The sequence below is a fragment of the Odocoileus virginianus genome, chromosome 4 (genome assembly GCF_023699985.2).
Source record: "Odocoileus virginianus isolate 20LAN1187 ecotype Illinois chromosome 4, Ovbor_1.2, whole genome shotgun sequence".
NCBI classification, from domain to species: domain Eukaryota; kingdom Metazoa; phylum Chordata; class Mammalia; order Artiodactyla; family Cervidae; genus Odocoileus; species Odocoileus virginianus.
The window spans coordinates 54,487,116-54,508,224 of record NC_069677.1 but is presented as its reverse complement, the minus strand read 5'-3'; the positions used below and the strand labels follow the sequence as shown (position 1 = coordinate 54,508,224).

Sequence of the window (21,109 nt, the reverse complement as noted above, 5' to 3'; positions counted from 1 at the left end):
GTGCTATCTAATCAGCCATTGTTTCCCTTTGGTGCATTCTTCTGCACATCAAGGCTCTTCTCTACATTTATCTTGCTTTAACCATAACAAAATCTGAAACTATTTAGGAGAATTGCTTCAACAAAACTGTTTTTAGAATTCACTACAAGATTTTGAGCGGTTTGGTTATCTAGACTATCTTGAACTATATTGTGGCATAAACAGAACTGTAAAACTAGAGAAGCTTGCCTATGCCATTACATAGAAAGGGGAAAGCAATACTCAAAGAAGCGTTAGAAATGGATCATTTAGAACAGATACTAAACTATATAATGAAGGTAAATTTTAATGTGATCTAATAGCTGATTTTAATGAGTCCATTTTTGTTCTTTGCTTAGCTGTTTTAATGTTGTCCTTTTTTTTTTTACATAAATATATGACTTAATCGTTAAATTACTCATGAAAAAGAAGCCTGTGGTATTTTGTAGCACAGTCAAATAGTCACGGAGAGGTCTTTTCTGTGTTTGTTTATGGATACTTGAGCAAAAATACAGAAGGCAGACTCTCTCCTCTTCTCTTCCTTCCACTCTTTCTTTTTTTTTTTCTGTTAGAGTATCTTGTTTGTAATTAACTACAGAGAGGAGTCATCCTCCCAATAACCACTCAATAGTGCCTTTATTGTGCATGCTTAGTCTTGTTATTCGTTGTATATGGCATTCCGATGATTTGTTTTTTTATTTGTTTTTTCTCACCTACCCAAAAATGCACTGCTGCCCCCATGATGCACCTCTGCTTGCTGTTTATGTTAATGCGCTTGAACCCCACTGGCCCATTGCCATCATGTGCTCGCTGCCTGCTAATTAAGACTCAGTCGGCTGTCAAATCACTGAAGCGACCCCTCGAGGCAACCTTTGACCTGGTACTATGACCTTTCACCTTTTAGCTTGGCATGTAGCTTTATTGTAGATACAAGTTTTTTTTTTTTTAATCAGTTAAAAAATATATATTCTCTTTTCTGTTATAAAGTTGTAAAGTGCAATGAAAACTGAGTGTGGTTTCCTGACAAAATTAGTGGAAAGACTGTAAACAAGTCCCTGGACAGATGTGGTGCAATGAAAGATTCCAAAAACCCAGCAGCCCACATTCAGTTTAACTACATTGTAGAATGTTCTAATGAAGTATTTGAAGGACATTAAAAATGTATTTTTGGACTGTATATTTATGTACCTGTTTGGTTAGCATGGCTTTAGTGATAGAATTATTGACTTTTTAATATTTATAGTTCAGTGTTTCAAGAAAAAAAAAAAAAACTTGCATGCTCTGGGACATGTGCATGTCTAGGTAGATGTGGGGAGGCGGGCAGAGTGGGACTGGGTTTTATTTTGCCAGTTTCGGTCACTTCGTACGATTAACTATTAACATTGCTTATACTTGTCGATCCTCATGGAGCTCGCAGGGCAGCTTTCCTTCTTTGCCCAAACTGATGGCTTCTCCCAGAAAGCCTGAAGCATTATGGGACTTAGGACACTTTAACACATTATAACATGTGCTCTCATACTAGTGGGTTTTTTTTTTTTTTTTTCCCCTCCAAGACAAAAATAATGCTTCCTTTAAAGCTTTTATCTTGCTTTTTTCCCTTTGAATTTTTGTTTATTGGATGTTTTTTCCCGGGTAGTTAAGTGCTCTGCTGCTTACGTGCTCATGCTGCCTAACAATTTTAGCCTGCAACTGATTTTTCTTTTCTCTTTTTCTCTCTTTACTGGTATTTGTTTTTTGTACTCACTCACTGAACAGGGAATTCCTCAAGCCGTACTTCCCCCGTTACCAAAGAGGCCTGCTCTTGAGAAAACCAACGGTGCCACGGCGGTCTTTAACACTGGTATTTTCCAGTACCAGCAGGCTTTAGCCAACATGCAGCTGCAGCAGCACACGGCGTTCCTCCCGCCAGGTAAGGGTTGAGCTCGGCGGTCAGCAGACCTGCCGGTGCACGTGGGTTTCTGTTGGTCGGGCAGGGAAGCCACGCCCCTGGTTTAGCCATAGCGCAGGTGGACGGTAAGATGAAAAGTTGTCTCAGGCCCCTCCTATGACTTTCCTTAGAAACGAAGAGCTTTAGCTTGATGGAAAATGGAGGAGAAGTCAGTGATATTTTGTATATTTATTCGTATGTGTGTAATTTGAAATGAAATAGAGTTCTTTCTCTTTTTTTCTCTTTCCTCAACACCGTTACATGTCTGTCAAGCTATTTTATGACCCTCCCTTGCTGTAAGACCCCTTTGCCTTCATGATTCCAGAGCTCATTTGAATTATAGGAAATGACGCTTCAGTTTTGGTTTTTATTTTTCAGCCTTTTTGTTTTCAAGGTGGAGAATAAAAAACTGACTCTGTTCCAACCTTACTGGTACCAATCAGCATACATCACTTTAAGTTCTTGCTCCTGAGCTAATATTGAAGTAGCCCTAAGCACCCAGTGAAGTTTACATTTATAAGTGAGTTATACATTTGTGGTTTCAGTTGATTTCAACTTAGTAACATAAACATACTCTAGAACTATACACAAGGATTTACAATTCAAAAACATAAACTAATCAGTCACTTAATTACCTGGAAGTTTATTATTTTTACTTACTCTTCATTTGCTTCAGAAAATACAAATTACATTCCTTATAATCTAGACTTCAAGTAACCAGAGACTCTAAATCTTATTTTCCTCTTCATCTCTTAATCTTTCTTAAAAATTGCCGTGTGTTAAGAGATTCAGTTAACAAAATAATTTTTAATTAATTTGATAAATTTATGATTAGACGTGTATGTCAAAGATCTAGACCCATTAGTATATTATACTATGCTAACAGTATTTACAATGCATTAGGTTCAAAATACCATGAGGAAATGTGATAATTTTTCAATAGTGAGAATAAATTATATTCTCATTAGTTTTTACTGCCAAGTACAACTTTTTATACAGTGCCTCTTTGAAAACTAGCCATCCATGTGTAGAATATATAGTAACATTCAATGAACTAGAATAAAATATTCCACTAATTGAAATAGCCTGCCCTAGCACTACAGATTAAGTTATATTTATACTCATGAAATGGTATCTATCAAGTTGCAGTTTGTCCGTTTTGGAATAGAAATGAAATCATTTGATCTTTGGGTATTTGTCGTACTCTGAAGGAAAAGTCACATTTCTTTTAAGTTTTATAAAATTAAAATTTTTTCTCAACATATGTATATTTTCAGAGATTTCCAGAAATAAATTTTTTTTGCTTTAGTATAAATTTCCATCCCCCCGGATTTATGCTGTCTCCAACAAATAATCTATCAATTTTTCTATAGTCAGATCACTAGACAAAGTTTCAAGGAATTGTAGGTGGCTACTGTGATCTTTTTGAAGAAATTAAAAGCTATTTTTGTCAGTTTATTTCACTGAATGAAACATTGCAACTAGAAATGACAGTTTCTTTATTTGAAAACCTAAAAGTGAAAACAAATTTAACTTCTTCCATATATTGCTTAAAGAAACCTAAAATAATCTCTTTTATCAAGTGGATTTTGCATCAATTTCTCCAACACCATTCACATGACTGAAGACTTTTCTAAATAAGTATAATCATTAATTGCATGACATGTATGACTCTGATTTATGACCATAGCCTCTCTATGGAATGGGTTTTAGTCTGTGGATAGGATAGAGCAAAAGATGCTAGGTAAAATTCAAGTCAGGGAAAACCAATAAATACCTTCATAAATCAGAGTCATACTTACCTCTCTGTCTGGAAATTAAGCATTGTTAATTTAAGTAAAGTGTGCCACAATATATTGAAATATGCTGAAATTTTAAAGATTTGTTTGCATTTTTATGATAAATTTGCATCAGAAATTTTTTTAATTTTTTTTTATATTTGTAGTCAATATGTAATTATTGCAATAGTAATATCAAACAAGGTTTATTTGTAACCCGGTTTTAAAGAGCTTGTAGGTTAACTTTTAGTCATCACATAGAAGTTAGGTAGTGCCTCCTTCATTCCTTTAGAGTATTTTTAATCTCATATGTACCTATGTGCCACAATGACATTAAAAAGTTATAATGGATAGCCCATCTATACTCCTGCCAAATCACTTTATCATACAGCTGGGAAGGAAAGAAATCTCCCTTCCAAGTACTAACCAGGCCCCACCCTGCTTAGCTTCTGAGATCAGACGAGATTGGGCGCGTTCAGGGTGGTATTGCTGTATACTGAAGGCAAGCAATCTAATGTAGAAAATATAAAAACCCAAATGCCTTAAAAGCCAGGCAGGAAATAGGAACAAGTGAAGCAAGAGGTCAAGTTGAAGCTATGGGATCCGGGAGATTCAGGAGAGCTTGGGCCCAGTCTAAAGGGGACAGTGTTCAGACTAGCCTTTTGTTGCCTTAGGAGACCATCTGCCTGGCAGGTTGGACCTGTTGTGTGCTGGACACCCTCGGTGGCCCCATATATGTTTCAGTCTGTGACTGTGGGGTGGTTGCGTCTCTGCCTCTCAGGGTTGGCTGTACACAACTCAAGTGTGATGGCTCTGCTGTCCCGTATTGCTAGATCTTATGATTTATTTCCCAGATATTCTGGACTTTTGAACAGTTATATGTGAAATCTGTCCATTTTTAAATATTGTCAACAAATTTCTGAGAACTACAGAAAATCTATCCTACCATAAATTCGTGTGTCATCTCATGTGATATGGGGGGAAAGGAAATTCATTTTCCAAAGTCTTGGGTATTCTGCAGACCTATAGATGAATTCTGTGATCAGAGCACCCTATTTAACCACAATATTATAATTTGGAAGTTATATCTGAAGACTTTATTGTAACTGATTAGAGAAAGGAAGCCATTTATTTTTTGCAGTTTAGAGTTTTAGAATTCTGTAGTCTGTTGCTTCAATAATAACATCAGGGATATATAGGTCTATTTCACTGACATTACAATGAAGCATCGTTGACTGAATCTTTGGAGCAGGTAACTCTGTATACAGAACAGGTTGCTAGCAAAAGATCAGGATTCCATGGCAAGCCACCTAACTATACCATAACTTTTAAGAACAAACTTGGACTTATGTGGCCTTTACCCATCTATCCATCAATCCATCCATGCATCCATCCATGTTTGCATTCATCCGTCCATTTATCCATCCATCCTTCTAACCATCTATCTATTCTTCTGTTCCTACCTTCTTCTCTTCCCCCTTTTCTTCTTTCCTTCCCTGTTTTCCACCCACCTATCCTTCTTCCTGGGCTTCCCAGGTGCTTGCCAATGCAGGAGACAAAAGAGATGTGGGTTCAATCCCTGGGTCAGGAAGATTCCCCTGGAGGAGGCCATGGCGATTCACTCCAGTATTCTTGCCTGGAGAATCTCATGGACAGAGGAGCCTGGTGGGCTACAGTCCACGGGGTCACAATGAGTCTGACATGACTGAAACAGCTTAGCACAGCACACAGAATGTCCTTCTAACTCACTCGTTCATCCCACTGCATCTCACTGCATCCCACTGCATCTCCCATCCGACTCCCACCCCTCCCAAGAAAGTTTTCTAGCCTTTTGCTTTTATACCCTCCATCCCATTTAAAGATAGATATAAGTAATTTGGATCATGTTCACACTGAAGAAATTTTTATTTTTTTAAATATATAGTTCGTTTTTTTGTTTTACCTTCACCCGTTAAGACTAAATTTACTATTCATACAGAGTGTATGTAATCTAATGTCTACTTACGTTGTAGCTATAAATTTCACAAAATAACACTCTTATTTACATCAGTTTTGTTTTTCTGAATTTATATTAAGCCCAGTTCTAAACTTCAGTTTCAGTATTGGATAGCTATATCAGGCACCACTGAAATTCCGGGATTCCCATTCTCACATCTCCTCTTCTTTCCCACACCTACTCGAATGGTGATCCTGTGCCGTCCAGTGGTCTCAGACAGGTTCCCCAGTCTCCATTCTTCAGTCAGTGCTGGTCATCGCTGATGTAATCATGGTCCATGCTTAGAGGACCCCTTGAAGGCAGGTGTTCCCGGGCTTCTGCACCTGCCTTGGGTACCAGCATCCTTGCCTAAGCACCTTCGCCTCCCATTCAGCCCATTCCCTGGAAAGCCTGCATCTGGCAGGGATGCTGTGAAGGGACACACCACAAGCCCAATTACCAAGGGGCCCTGCACGCTTCTCGCCTTCTCTTCAGAGTCTGGGAGAACGTTTTTCTCTCTGCTTTCTGTCACCATGTTTGCCTACTTGCCATCCTCAAAAGCATGCTTCTTTTCCTAGCATATTGCCCTCAGTCATTGTAGGCTTATGATTTTTAAAAAACTGAAAATAAGTTTGCTTTCAACAGCTTCAGCTTCACCTTGAGTGAACATTCCTAGAAAGAAGGAAACAGAAGTTCAGAAAACTTTCCTGAGGGGTTGGAATAAGAGGAGAGATGCAGGGGGATGGAGTTGCTTTTACAGAGAGAAAAGAAAGCAAAGATTTCAATTATCACTTTTAGTATGATTAATGAAGTTAATAAAGATGGTTTATTTGAACCTTAGCATAGTGATTATAAACCTGGCTTGGAAGTTTAAATACAGCCTACCATAAGCTATACTTTAATTTTTTCATATATAAAAAGGAGATAATACTGGTAATTATTTCATAGAGTTATGTTTAAGTTAGTTTTAAGCATAATTTGATAAAACATCTTCTTAAAGTGCTTTTATCGACAGGTCTAAGAGTTTAGAATAAAGCCAGGAATGTAGTAAGCACTTTTTTTTTGTTGTTTTTATTTCCTGAACTCATTAGAGAAACAAAATATAATTCAATTAGATTATAAAAATAAATTATATGAAGCTGTTGCTTCTTTAGACATCAGTTTTAAGAATAATTCTATTGATTGTGAACTTTTAGTTCTAAATGATATAGAGTATTTTTAGATGACTTTAGATCAGTTTTTTACTCCTATCATAATACACCTAAATAGGCTTGAATTACCACATCTCAATGCAAACCTCCAACAAAATCTCTATAGTTTTTTTCCCCTCTACTTTTTTCCCTTCTCCTTGAACTGATTTGAACTACATATACATCTCATTGGAAACTACTTTCCTAGTTGTATTTTCTGCATCTTCACACGGGTTAACTTAACATTTCAATTTAAAAATCATGTAATTAACATCTTGCACTCCTCAGAAGCACACCATTCTGCTCTGCAGATACATTCGTAGGGGAAACTTGAAATTGACAAATACATTCACTTAAATTTTGCCTTGCACTGAAAATTGAAGAAAAAATTTTTAATTGGCTATTTATGCAATCATTATTAATCAGTCAACCAATTTGATGTAAAGATGGATATTACAGTCATTTCAAAAGTGATTTTTGATTTCGGTAAGTGGGTCCTACAGCATTGTGTCTTCATATTTGTGAGTTACTGCACCCTGGCTAGTATTTTCATTGCTGCCTTTGTTTATTTGCTGCGAATCCCTCTCAAAACTGTGTGCATTGGTTTTAATGCTAATGAGGAGGATAGCTCAAAACTGAAGTTCAAATCCTAAAAACTTTAGGGTTTTAGAAAGATAGGATAAGGTGAACTCATTTTCAGCATGTGCAGCCTTCCTTGTGCATGGGATGAAACATAATAGACAAATTGCAGCATAATAATAAATAATAAATTTAAAACATACAACCTGGACAGTATTTAAAATGAATATTTCTCAAGTTCCACATTATTCTTTTTCATTCATCTTTCATCCATTCTTTCCCAGTCTTCTGACCCAACTATTGAAGGATGATGATTTCATAGGATCTAGGATATTAAAGTTTGCTTGCTCTGCTCTCTCAAATTACTGTCTCGGTTATCACTGGTTTGTTTTTGTTGTCTTCCACAAGGCTTTGACTCAGTAGTGGCAGCAAATGACAGAGATCTTCAAGTGTCTTAATAAATAATGCCCGTCCGTGTAATAATACTCCACCTGAGAGAATGGCTCCCTAGCTCTCTCCCTGAGTTTCGTCATTAATCATTGCGCCCACAGTCTTAATTGTGATGACAACCTAATTGCCGCTGTCACAAGGATGCCAGTGAAGTCATCCGTGCTTCTCAATGGTAGCTTTGTTTTGTAGGGCCATCTCTGACAAGACGCAATTGGCAGATTTTTTTCTAACAAATGTTCATCCCAGATGCTGCTAGTATTTAAATAGGATGTGCCAAGATTTAGATGGAAATATAAAATCATTTGATATTTTAAAACCTAGGAGTCTAAAATAATCTCATAGAAAGAACAGTAATTCAGTATATGGGAAAGTGCCCTGTGCTTGGTAAAATAAGGTAGATTTTCCAATGTTTATATGGCAAAGAGAACAGGTACTATCTATGTAATACTGATTTAGCGTTGTGGTGGAGCCATTGTGAACATCCGTGCCAACACCCCCTGTGCAATGTATATATCTTCATTATCCCCCACTCAGGGTTTTTATTGGAATCTAATTAACCATTTTTGAATGTGAAATTTCATGGAACACTTGCCGTTCTGAGAAGTCCTGAAGGTTTAAAACAGCAAGGAAAACCAGTCTGCTTTGTCAGATACCTTCTAAGTAAACCAGTTCGAGACTTTAAGAAAGTGTGTCCCATCGAAATGTTTTCTGTACATTTAAATTCCAAACTAAGGCAGTGCAGAAGTTCAGTTTCTCCCTATGCCTTATTGATATTGCTTGGTATCCTTCCAAATAAAATTCCTGTATGGTTGATCACAATCCCTTCCATTTCTGTGTGGTTGCTGCTACACTGAACAGGGAAATAAATAAAACTGAGGGAATGAAATGAGTGCTTTGGTTTCATTACATTGTTAAGTCAGTTCTGTGCATTGAACTATTTAACATCTTAGTAAATTTCTCTTAATTATTTAACATGTGATCAATTCATATGTTAAAAAGTCAGAAATAGCACAGCCACCAGATGGCCAGTAACCAGGTTAAAACAAAACAAATTGCACTATTATTTTTAAAAAGAATTAAGCAGGTTTCCATTTTTTCAAAAATTAGCTTTTCTTTATAGGCAGCAATCAGGAGAAACAAAGTGTACCAGCACACAGTTCAACTGGCTTTTATTCTTCACTTGAGACTAGTTCTAATTGATCACTATGCTATTGTATGATTTGATTGTGCTGACAGTTACATGCCACTGTTCCCATAATAACAATTTTTCTTCTTTGTTCAAATGAATTTCCTAATTACACGTGTGATGGGATGTTTTAATTCTTTTCCCTTTTCAAATCCACCTTCCTGTTGCAATGCATGATGGGCAGGCTCAATATTGTGCATGACACCCGCTACAAGTGTTGGTAGGTGCCAGCTTTGTTTCTTGATTATCTTAAACCTATGGTGCACCTCACAGCCCCTCAAAATCCACTGCTAAGTTTAACTTTTATCTATTGGGCAAGTCCATTTCCTTTTTACTAACACCTGTCAATTAAATGCCATTTTCTATTTAATTGACATGGACTCACATAAATGTTTTCTTTACACACAAGTTTCCTTTAGTCACCTTTGGTGGATTTTGATTGGACTATGAGCTCTGGTGTGTAAAAAAAAAAAAGAAACTATCTCATAAAAGTAATATATTGTGTATTTTTATAATAGTAAATAAGAAATCATACTTTTATTCAAAAACAGATAATTGTATATATGAAGTAAATATCTGTATTTTGACTTAGATTTTGAATGTCTAACTGTGAACTCTATATAAAATTCTTGGTTTTGACTTAGCAAATTAAGCCTGTTTGTGTCAATTTTCTTGATTTGATGGTAACAAGCTTTTTTTCCCCTTTTTTTTCTCTTTCATCCCCCTTCCCCCTCTCTCCTTGGAATGTTGTCCTGCTTTGCGCTGTGATTGCATGTCACTCGCTGGTGATGATGTCCCGTCACATGGCTTACTGCTGTGATAAATACCATGCCCAATTATCTCCTCCATGTTGCCATGGTTCCCATATTGCTACACTCTTCTGTATGTTTGCTTATGTGATTTTCCCTCCGAAAGTTCCCATGGTGCACGGTGCTACGCCAGCCACTGTGTCCGCAGCAACAACATCCGCCACAAGTGTTCCCTTCGCTGCAACCGCCACAGCCAACCAGGTTTGCTCCTTTACAGCCTTTGTTTCTTACGAACCGACTCTGACGGGCTCGGTCCCGCAGGCAGCCCTGAGCGCGGGCCTCCCGCTGGGGCCAGCGGGGAGCCGCGGGTCCGCCGGGCAGCCCAAGGCGCCGGAGCTCCCGCTGGGGCCAGCGGGCAGCCGCGGGTCCGCCGGGGCTGCAGGGGGCGCCGTAATAGCATGGGGTTCCAAAGATACCTCTTGTTGGCCTACACATTCTTTCTATGATGAGCAGCAGAATGCTTTTATGCCATTTATAAATGCTCCAAAGTTGTCGCAGCTCCATTTCTAAAGCTACTAAAATGATATTTACACAAGCAATTCTCAGTTGGTCTCAAATCAAAATCATGCAGGTGTTTTGACCAATCGAAATTATATCAGGTAGTGTATACAGATGTTGAACTACAGTGCTATACACCTGAAACTTATATAATAAAAAATAATTTTAAAAATACAGGTGATTTTAAGGGCTTTGTTATAAGCATTGGAGATATATATATATATAGTTTCTTGCCTAAATTCTTAATAAAAAGCAAAGTATTTAAATGTGCTATATATGCCACAACCAACCACTCTTGTAAATAGAGTTTGTTATAAATTCATTAGTTTTATTTGATAAGTGAATTCCATACTCAAAATACGTTAAAATAAGTAAGTTTTCAAGTTTTGATTCTCAGCGATTTAAGTGAAAAAATAAAATTCCTAAGTGCTCTTATATCTGTAACTACTCAGCATAAATGTTAGAAGGTTATGAAGGGAAAGAAAGGCCCCAAGTATGGCAATTAGAGTCATTCTGTGTTCCATACAAGTTTATGGAGTGACAAATACACAGGGTTTTCTTTTTTTAAGTAAAAGGAATATGTTTCAGAAATTTAAATTTCATAATATAATTATTCAAAAGAAAATAATTATTAAAATATTTAAAATCTGCATGGATTCAGCCAGCATTTTTAGCTCCTAAAAATTATAGTCTAGAAAATACTGGTTGAATCAAAATCAAATTTATGTAAAGTAGTTTTTGGCTTGAAAGTATAGATAGGTTTGTTATGAAAGCAAGTTCAATAGGGTTAACAGCATATGAAATATCTAGAGTCCAATCAAATTTCAGATAATTCACAGACCAAGTTAGATGTAACCAAATGAATCTTAAAAAAAAAAAAAAAAAAAACAGTATCAGATGGGAATCAACGTGTTGCCCATTTGGGAAAAGAAGACCAATTAAATGCCATTTGAATTTGCAGTTATCACTATAAGGAGGAGCCAGCCTTGTTTCTACAGAATGCCATATACCATTGAAGAAGAACTACAAACTATAAGTATAGTCATTAAAAACTTTCAAAAGCAGCATGCCAAAATGGATGTATTTTAAAGTTTCAGACAGGCTTTAAACATTTCTTGGCAAAGGATCATTAGTTTTTCTGAAGTTTGTCAAAATAGTCTTGGATTTTTGCTAACACATCAGACTCATTTACAAGAATGCTAGATTGTGCATATGTGGCATGTTAGTAATCTATGGCAGAAATTTCTTAATGGATTCAATGCAGTCCATTTATGGTGCAGATCAGTGATGCTGGACTCTCTTGTGTGTACCATGTATGACTATAGAATTGCTGGTGTAAGCAGAACTACAGCAAAAGCAAATTTCAACATGCCCTTGGCCACCTTGGTTGTAGGGGACACTTTACTTTTTGCATTGTGCTGTGACCATTTCATGCATAATCTTGGGTCTTCATACTGTTTGACAACCAGAAGAAAGAAAAGGGAATGGATATATATATACACACATATATTATATCTACATATACATACATATGTATATGCCTACAGTACATTAGCGATGCTGGAAATAGCTGATGCCACAAAATGCAGCCTGCATGCATGCAGAAGTTTATAGCTGGCCCTTCATCTGCATCGATTGGTGTTGAAGGTCCTTGGTATGTTTCGACAGCCCCATCCTTGATGCTTCTACACTGTTGGGTGCAACATCCTGTCCTGCGGCAGCAGGAAAAATGGTATGAGAAGCTTCATTATGCTTGGAGCACATTTTCGTGCCATTTGCCAGTGCTGTAAAATTGTGTAAAGATGTCAGCTGAGAAATGGAAATAAAAGAGACATATTAATTTACACTCCAGACTGTGGACTGTAGTATGTTGAGTTAGTCTAGGACATCTAGATGGAAACAGCAACAAAATGCCTTCATGTATGTGATTTCACTCTTCTCCCATCAACCTTGCTGAAATGAGATTAGTGCCAGTTTAGAGATAAACCTAAGTATAGAGTAATGAAGTGCTTTGCTCATGTTTACACACCCAGAAATGGGTCCCTAGGGGTTGAACCTGCGCTGTGTTGCCTCTCCCAGTATAGCAGTCATCATTCCGGGCAGAGGAGAATCGGGCTACAAATTGGAAGATGTTGGCTCTTGGGATGATTGAAACAAGTCCCCTCTATATTGGTTCCTTATTGTGTTTTCTGTCAAGTTTTGTAATTTTCTTACCCATTTAAAGTGCAATAAAACGTGCAATCAGGATTCAGGAATATGTTCCCAAGTAGACTTCCATGCTTTTATCCGGTTCTTTTGAAATACTCCTTTATAATTATTACCTGGTATTTTTAACTTGGAAAAAAATGTTAGATACCATAAGTTGAATGAAAATATAGAAATTGGTTGCACAAAAATAGGCAAGACATTGCCTACTTTGCTTTCTAGAATACTGAATAACTGAAACCACAGGTGTGTGTGTGTAGGCCAACAAAAAGGGCTTCTTTCAATTACTGCTCTGCATGAATTTTTGATAGTTTTACTTCTCTTACTTCCTAAAAACTGATAACATTTATAGAATAGTATTTAACACAAAGATTTTAAACAATGAGTTGCTACTTTGGCATTAAGTTTACATTAACTTACTGTTATGTTGATCAGATAAGGACTGTCACCTCACAGCTGAATTTCACTTTCTTAAAAAATTTAATATTAAGATGTTTTCATCTCTTGGTTGTTGGCTTGCTTGCATGGATCATTCATTAAATAATTTTTTATTTGCTAGATACCCATAATATCTGCCGAACATCTGACTAGCCACAAGTATGTTACCCAGATGTAGAATTTTCATCACTAAACAGTAAGTTCATTATGTAATATTGAGTGTATATTCGTGGTGGTTTTTTCTAAGATAACAATTGTGTAATGCACTTAAGAAAATTTTGCAGAATTTCAAAAAACTGTATTTATATAGAACTCGCAATTTTATCTTAGATGGGTTATGAGGAATTTTAATGTATGAATCTATAAGAAATATGCTCATGTAATTTAAATATGCATAATACTGAGGATATATATATTTTAAAAAATTTTGTCCTAGAAATAAGCACAGTCGTGAAGGAAAAATACAGCTTAAAACTAAATAGAAGGCGTAGATTAGGGATTGGCAAGCTTTTTCTTCAAAGATGAGACAGTAAATACTTTTGGTTGTGTGGGCCATAGGGCTACTCTGCCGATATAGCGTGAAAGCAGCCAGATACGGTGTGTAAATCAAAGGGTGTGCCGTGTCCCAATTAGCTATTGGTAGTGCTAATGGCAAAGAATCCACCTGCCAATGCAGGAGACATAAGAGACACAGGTTAGATCTCTGGGCTGGGAAGGTCCCCTGGAGGAGGGCATGGAAACCCACTCCAGTATTCTTGCCTGGAAAATCCCGTGGACCAAGGAGCGTGATGGGTTATGGATCATAAGGTCACAAAAAGTTGGACACACACAAAAATAGGTAGGCAGGATTTAGCTTACAGGCAATAGTTTGCTGATCCCTGGCATAGGTCAGCGTTTATTTTATTCAAAAATTGTCTTGCTAAATCCTAAATGAGAACATGTAGCCAGTTTACCCGGTGCTTCACCACATCAGGGTCATTAGAATATAAAGAGCCTGATTTAAATACATTCATGCATTCATATATGCACACACATACACACCCACTCACACATCTACCTGGATATTTGCTCAAATAGTTTGAAAGTCTCGTGGTTTCCTTTCAGACACATTGACTTGCAAAGATGACCATGTTTCATCCTTTTAGAGCATGTTTTATTCTTACACATTGATTCAGGTTATCTACCTGCTCAGAATTAAATTGGGTATTTCTTTTTATATTTAAGAAGAGCTTCGACGCTAAAAACTGAATCTGGTGAATAAGATGGGTGATCATTCTTTCTTTGTTGCTTCCTTTCATTCATTCATCTGTGCATTAACACATTTATAAATGACTTTTTTGTGTTAGCTACTGTGTGTTAGTTACCAGGTCGATGAAATAAAGATCGACTGTCAATGAGATGATGATGTAAATTTTAGCACTCTTCATTAAAATAAGAGAGCTTTGAACAAATTCCTCTAGGAACAAAGATGAAGGAGCAGCTCTTCCTAAATGAGAACAAAGATGAAGGAGCAGCTCTTCCTAAATGAGTCAGAAATTAAGTGAATTTGGACAGTGAAGGTTGATGTAGAGAGAAAGGAGATATCAGAGCCTTGTAGAAGAAGGGACAGGGTGTTGAATCAGGAGGTGGTGTCAGGGAACCAGTTCAGAGGCCCCCTTGTAATAATAATCCATAGGAAGAGCTTGTCAGAGGATTAACTCATACAGGAGAAGATGACAGACACAACTTGAAATAAAGGAATGATAAACTCAATCCAAGATGTACTACCAAAGACATGCTGCAGCCATGAATTAAATTACTGAAACGGATTTCTGTTTCATAAGCTCTCAGTGCAGTTCTGATAACAAGGTTTATTATTCTCTACAATATGACAGTACATTGCTTTGTAGTACGTAGGTTTGGAAGTAGAGTTCTTTTGACATGTTAAAAAAAAAAAACATTTCAAGCTGTTATGATCAGTTGGGTATGTATATATGTAAACAAGTACTGTTTCTTAGCAATAATCCAGGTTCAGAAAAAAAAGATGCAAAATGGATTGGGGTTCCATCAGTTAGCAAAACAGTAGATTTGTCAGTATTGAAACTTAAGCTCTTTAAGGTTCTGTTTATTTAACAAATACTTAGACATTTTCATGAGAAGCTGCAATATTTAAACTGGTTTTTGAGTGGAAAATATTTAAGCTGGTTTTTGAGCAAAATGGTGATTTTTTGAATCCTCAAGTTGTATACTAAAGCATAGTTGAATATGTAAAGATTCTATGGGAACAAATTTCATTTAGCAGCTGGAATTATTAAGTCACAAGTACATTGTAATATCAGTTCAACCTGAATTTGTCAGGAGCATAAGGAATGATTTTTCTTTTTCTTGGCCTTTAGGAGAAAAAATCCAAACTATAAATTATCCAAAGCAGTCACTTAGAGTATCATCGTGTTTTTTTTTTTTTTTTTTGCAAACACATACTGTGTTAATCAAGCATCCACATAGAGCAAATTGTGTTTAATAGGACAGTTGCATGGATTTTAATTTTGTGGGCCAAATCATTACTTCTGAAACCTATTAAACTTTAGAAAGAAGTAAAGTGAGTTGTAAATTCTGTCCCACAATGATAGTGCTAAAAAGAGCTCTACTGTGTTATGCCCCTTGATTCTGCAAATGTATTTTATATTTTAAGCTGTGTATTGGCTGATGTTTGTTCAGAGACTAGAATTTTGTGAAGCTGTGGGTGTCATTTCATTCTCAAAGAGACAATAAGCACATTTTGGTCCTTTGTACCTGCGATGTGTTTTTTGTTTTTACATGAAGGTGCTGCCCCTGCTGTGTTCACTCTTTAAACCAAGAAATACGATTTTCATGTTGAATGTGTCTGGGAAGCTGCTGTCGTCTGTGTTAACGGGAGGGTATCTCTCTTTCCCTTGCAGATCGTACTAAAGAGGAAAGGACAGTGTGCCTGGTTATAGAGTAAAGACGAGGTCATTAGCCATATTGTATATACCGTCAAGCAACCTCATACAAAAACCCCTCAGCCACAAGACATCCGCACACTGCATGTTAACCAGAAGAAAAGTCAACATGGAAACCCACCGCACACTGTTGCCTACACACTTTGTACATTTAATTGATATTTGTGCTGAGGTGATACTCCTGTCTAAAAGAACAACATTGTCTTTCTTTTCTAGCACAGAGTGATGCATTCAAATATGCAGACCTAATTAGTTTCCTATATATTCATGCCATCTTGAAAAGACAGACTATGGTGTAACCATGATTCTATTATGTATTGGTACGTCTGTAGACCAAGATATAATTTTTTAAAAATAAGTTTATTTCTTTCAAGGTTTACAAATAACAAAGGTGCACCTTGTATTTAAAATTGCCATTATAGATGAGAGCGTGCATGCACAGTCATTTTTGTTTGAGTAATATTTTTAATGTAATAGATTTTAAGATGTGGTGAGGGAGGGATCTGACAGAGATGAATGTGCCAAGCAAAACCACAACTGTGTATCTTTTAAAGCACATCATGGCTTTAAGTACCATGTTGTTAAGGATTCTCATGAAGTGCCATAGACTGTACATCAAAGTAGAGTATTATTTCTTCAGTGTTATTGTTTTCAGAGCCACATTTTGTTGCTTATTTGCTAGTACTAATCAGTCAAAGGGCACCATTCTTTTTTTTTTTTTTTTTTGGAAACCAAAGCTGTCTCAGAAATGGCCGATTTAACTTTACAGTAACAAAATAGACAGCACAACACAGACTCTCAATACAGATAAACTCACACATACTGGAGATTATATATAATAGATATATATAAAAATTATTTTAATGCATCGTAGTGTAATATTTATGCCTACTATACTGTATAACATGTTATTCAAAAGGGATATGCCATTTCTGAGACACGATAACAAAAAAAATGTTTGAGGAAATTATTTTGCTTCTATTTATAGCTCTGTCAAAAGTCAAAAGACTCTAAATGCTTTGCAAAAATGGTTTCACATTTGCTTAAATGCTTCATCACAGTCACATTTAAAATAGTGACTCTAAACAGAGAAGACAGCAGCACTGTCATCAGATGCATGATAAACCAAAACATGAAAATGGGAAATGTTTAAGTAATCTAGTCATTGGGTGGGTTAAGTACATGGGTGAATTTTATATGTGATTTGTTTTGTTTCGTTTTGTTCAGATTTACTGCTTATAGCCTTAGAAAGCCTTTTACAAATTAAAAAAAAATAGATGTGCATTCAGTTTTTAAGAATGGATTCATCCAAAGGAATTCCTTTTTTGTGGTTTGGATGTTGCAGCTAGTAAAGGATATTTTTGCTCTGTTCAGCAGTTCTAAAAATTGCTGAAGTAGGGGCCAGGTCACTGGTAGTTCTAGTATGGAATGGGAGAAGTGAAAGTTCAGTTCTAGAACTTTCCATACTTCCAAGTTTACTGCAAGTTTTTATGCTTGAGAGAGATGCTTTCTAATATAAGACTGATGTGTTGATTTTACTGATTGTACTGTACATCTATTAAAGCCTTAGATTATTACATTACGGGTTGGAACCCATACCAATGTAATTTCAATCGTGTTAAGAGAGTAATGGTGACTCCACATGTTATTGTAGTTAGTTACATTATAGAATATTACTTATTTTTCTTGTTAAAGTGTAGTTTTTCATTTCCTACATTTATTAGATTTCATTTTCTATTAACAATTGAATACCATTTCAGTTTATAGACTCTTGTTTTAGTAGATTTTACCGATGAACTTTTCAAAATACAAAAAAAAATTAAAGTAGTTTTTTCCTTCATAACATACTCAGTTTTGAATTACATGTAGTGTCATATGAATATTCGTATTGTTAACTAAATGATTTATATTTTACTGATTTAATATTAAAAGTGTAAGAATGTCAGTCATTGTTAGTTCTTGTCTAGTTTTCATTAAAAGAACAAAGATCTTTTATATGGATATCTTATAAATATATAATCATTGCTAAGTAAGAAGTTAAGTTGTTGCTATCGCAACAATCCTGGCAGACAATTGAGTAATATTTTGATGATTTATTTTGTTTGTAATTAGTTATTATAAGAAGATCTAGATCCTAGATATTAGAATAAAATTTATTTTCTACTGTATCCATTTCAAATGTTAAAGTATTGTTTAATATTTTTGAAATCCCTGAATATCAGGCCTTGTTATAAATAAGCTGCATAATCAATAAATAGAACAAGGGACTTTTTGTTGATAATCCAAATACTCAAAGTTTACGTAATGAGAATTATAGCGTGTGTGCAAACTCTTGAGGGTTGATTATGCTGCAATTTAGCATGTTGGAACGTCTAGAGAGAAGGTTGACTTTTTGCACTTCTGTATATAGTCAAAAGAGAGAAACCTGTATAATAGTAAGATCTTATTTTGAATAAAAACGTCTATAATTACAAGGAGTTTTGTTAAGGCTAATAAAATGACAGACTGAGCAAAATTGCTTGCAAAAGTGGCACAGAGTTAGCACTCCATACCCCTTCAAACATGTTGCTTTGCTTTTTTGTGGACAGCTTGTAGTTTGCCAGGATTTTTTCAGCTGGAAAGATATGCCATCCTTCCAAGATCTCATGACTGACAAAAACTCCATTGGGCCAAATCTGCCTGAAGATCATTACCAAAAATAGCAGGTCCTTCAACCATTAAGGTGAAATCATGGATCAGATATTCCTTACATTTTTCAAAAAACTACTGCATGTTTAAAACTTCAACAAAACAACAAAAAAAAAAGAGAGAGAAAGAACTATACTAAGGACATATACTATTCAAATCAGTTTCTGCCAATTTCAGTGGTTTACTGTTCACAAAAAAAAAAAAAAGAAAGAAAAAAAATCTTCAAAACAAGTATTGACTTTCACAAAATTTCACCCATAAACAGGCAAACCAAACAGCACACAGTAGCTATAGTTGTTATGTGATTGTTTTTTAATTGCGGTAGGAGCCTGTTCTTTCAGCAGGTGAAAAAGGTAAAACACAGTTCAATTTTCACGGTTTTAATTTTCAACTCAGAAGCACTCAAAAAAGCCAATGTGATAATGGGCACTTGTTTACTGAATTAGTGTATCCAACCTTCACTCCAGCTGGTTATAATGTTGCACTTATCAGCAACCCTACACTTTCACCTGCTGAAAGGACAGGTGTGCTTGATTTTACTATTATGTAATCACAACTTACTTTCTGCTTGTAGTTGCTTAAAATTATGTATTTTGTCTTGGGCTGCAATTTGTTTTATGCTTATTTTATTATTACTGCAGTAGTTGACTTTGCTGTATGGAAAAATAAAGTGAAATTGCCCTAATAAAACTTCTCTTTCTTAAGTATATTTGTGTACCTGAGATTGAAGTGTTATTATTTTTGCGCGTTTCATGCATTCATGCGTGTCTGTCTTGTCAAACATAATGATATGGAAATTCATCGTCCGGTGTTAACTGACGCCAAGTGGGGTTTTGACTCTCCACTAACCTCTCATGCCCGGAGGGAAACTCTGAATCATGTGTTGCCACCCCACTGCCCAGTGCTTTTGAAAAATCTGCTTCTTTCCTCTGACGCTTTAAGTGCTGTTTGATGTATTTTAGGTGCAGGAGGGGAGAACTCTTAAGGGGAAAAAAAGAAATTCTTTTTATCGATTCTGAATCACAGTCTTTCTGTAAATGAAATTTTATTTGCCTAACTACCCCAGGAGACTGGCACTGGAAATCAGGCAATCAGAGAGAATATTTCAATCCTGGAGTAATGATGACTTGATTCAGAGGGATAAACGTTTATGCGCACACACAGCAGACACACAGGCCGTGAGATGACTCACTCTTGAGTGTGTGTGTGTGTGTGTGTGTGTGTGAGGGAGAGAGAGCTTTTTAAATGGTGAATTAAAAATTCAATTGAAGTGAGACCTGGTCTCCCAAGTGGCTTTGCATTTTTCAGTTTTCACAGACGGTGAAAGCCAAAGTTCCAAGGTGAAGAAATTTGCTCATTCACTGAGTGCTGCTTTGTGTGACTGTGGTGCTTGGTATTTGGTCAGGGATGGCAAATTCCCCTTTGTAGTGAATGCTTGTTTTGTACAATTTACTGCGGTAGAAATAAGTGCATTACTTTATAATTAATACAGTTCTGTTACGGGTTGAGTTTTGCATAGCATTTCTGTTCTTTTCATTGGACTCAACTATTCAAGCTACTCAAGGGAGTAGCTACCCTGGGGTGACTGTCTAGAGCAGGTGTTCACAAACTTTTTGAGTAACATCAAAACATCTAGCTCCTCTCCAATTAGTGAGAGTACTTTTGGGTATTTTTAATTGAAAAACTACAGTGACAAAAAGCCATTGTACTATTTTTACTAATCACAACAGCGTATACATGCATCTGAAAAATGGTAATTTGAGCTACTCATTCTCCAGGCAACGCTTATTGTTCAGAAGGAATTATTGCTTCAGCAACCACCTGGGGTCCTCAGCTCACAGAATGGGACCCTGTCTTAGCCGTCTAGTTTCTTATTACAGACCCTAGACACTCATGGAGTTTACACTTTGGGATGACCCTGAAGTTCAGTGACAATCTAAATTTTACCGAGGCACAGCTTCATATAGGAAATAGCCACTTAACATGTCAGCAAACCTGTGAACCTGTGGGACAGTCAGCAATGAGATTTTCCTATTTTTCTTACTCCATTCACTGATGAGTCTGAGGCAGTCGCCTTACTATGTGAAATAGTCTGTGTTCTGGAGAAAAATGTTATTATTCAAGATTTGGAAACTTTTGACAGAACATATCCACTTTAAGTATTCAAAGTCTGTTGCATAATATCATGAAAAGATACAGGAATGAGAAAACATAGAGATTTAAATGTTAAAGGATTTGTTTTGACTTTTCTCTTGACCTTTCAAAACAACACCGGGCCTTGTTGAAGTGACTCTGAAGTGGCCTTGGGCCATGACTGGCCATGGCTCCGCGTCCAGCACACGGTCCTCCCGTGGCTGCTCCCCGCAATGCAGTGCTTGGGGTGGGCAGCGAATCGGAAGCTACTCTGA

General features: G+C 36.4%; 1 protein-coding gene across 19 annotated transcripts in view; it reads left to right on the top strand.

Annotated features, from left to right (window-relative positions):
• The window catches only part of MBNL1 (muscleblind like splicing regulator 1), a 210,024-nt gene extending 190,616 nt beyond the window's left edge, over positions 1-19,408 (top strand). For 14 of the 19 annotated variants that reach the window (XM_020882161.2, XM_070466569.1, XM_070466570.1 and 11 more), the window contains 6 exons: positions 845-898; positions 1,774-1,927; positions 9,288-9,323; positions 10,019-10,113; positions 13,175-13,249; positions 15,972-19,408. In XM_020882161.2, the coding sequence (XP_020737820.1) occupies positions 845-898; positions 1,774-1,927; positions 9,288-9,323; positions 10,019-10,113; positions 13,175-13,231 (396 nt within the window). In that variant the 3' untranslated portion in view covers positions 13,232-13,249; positions 15,972-19,408. The remainder of the gene's footprint in view (positions 1-844; positions 899-1,773; positions 1,928-9,287; positions 9,324-10,018; positions 10,114-13,174; positions 13,250-15,971) is intronic. The other 5 variants (XM_070466563.1, XM_070466566.1, XM_070466564.1 and 2 more) reach the window with 5 other exon arrangements.
• The last annotated feature ends 1,701 nt before the right edge of the window (positions 19,409-21,109 follow it).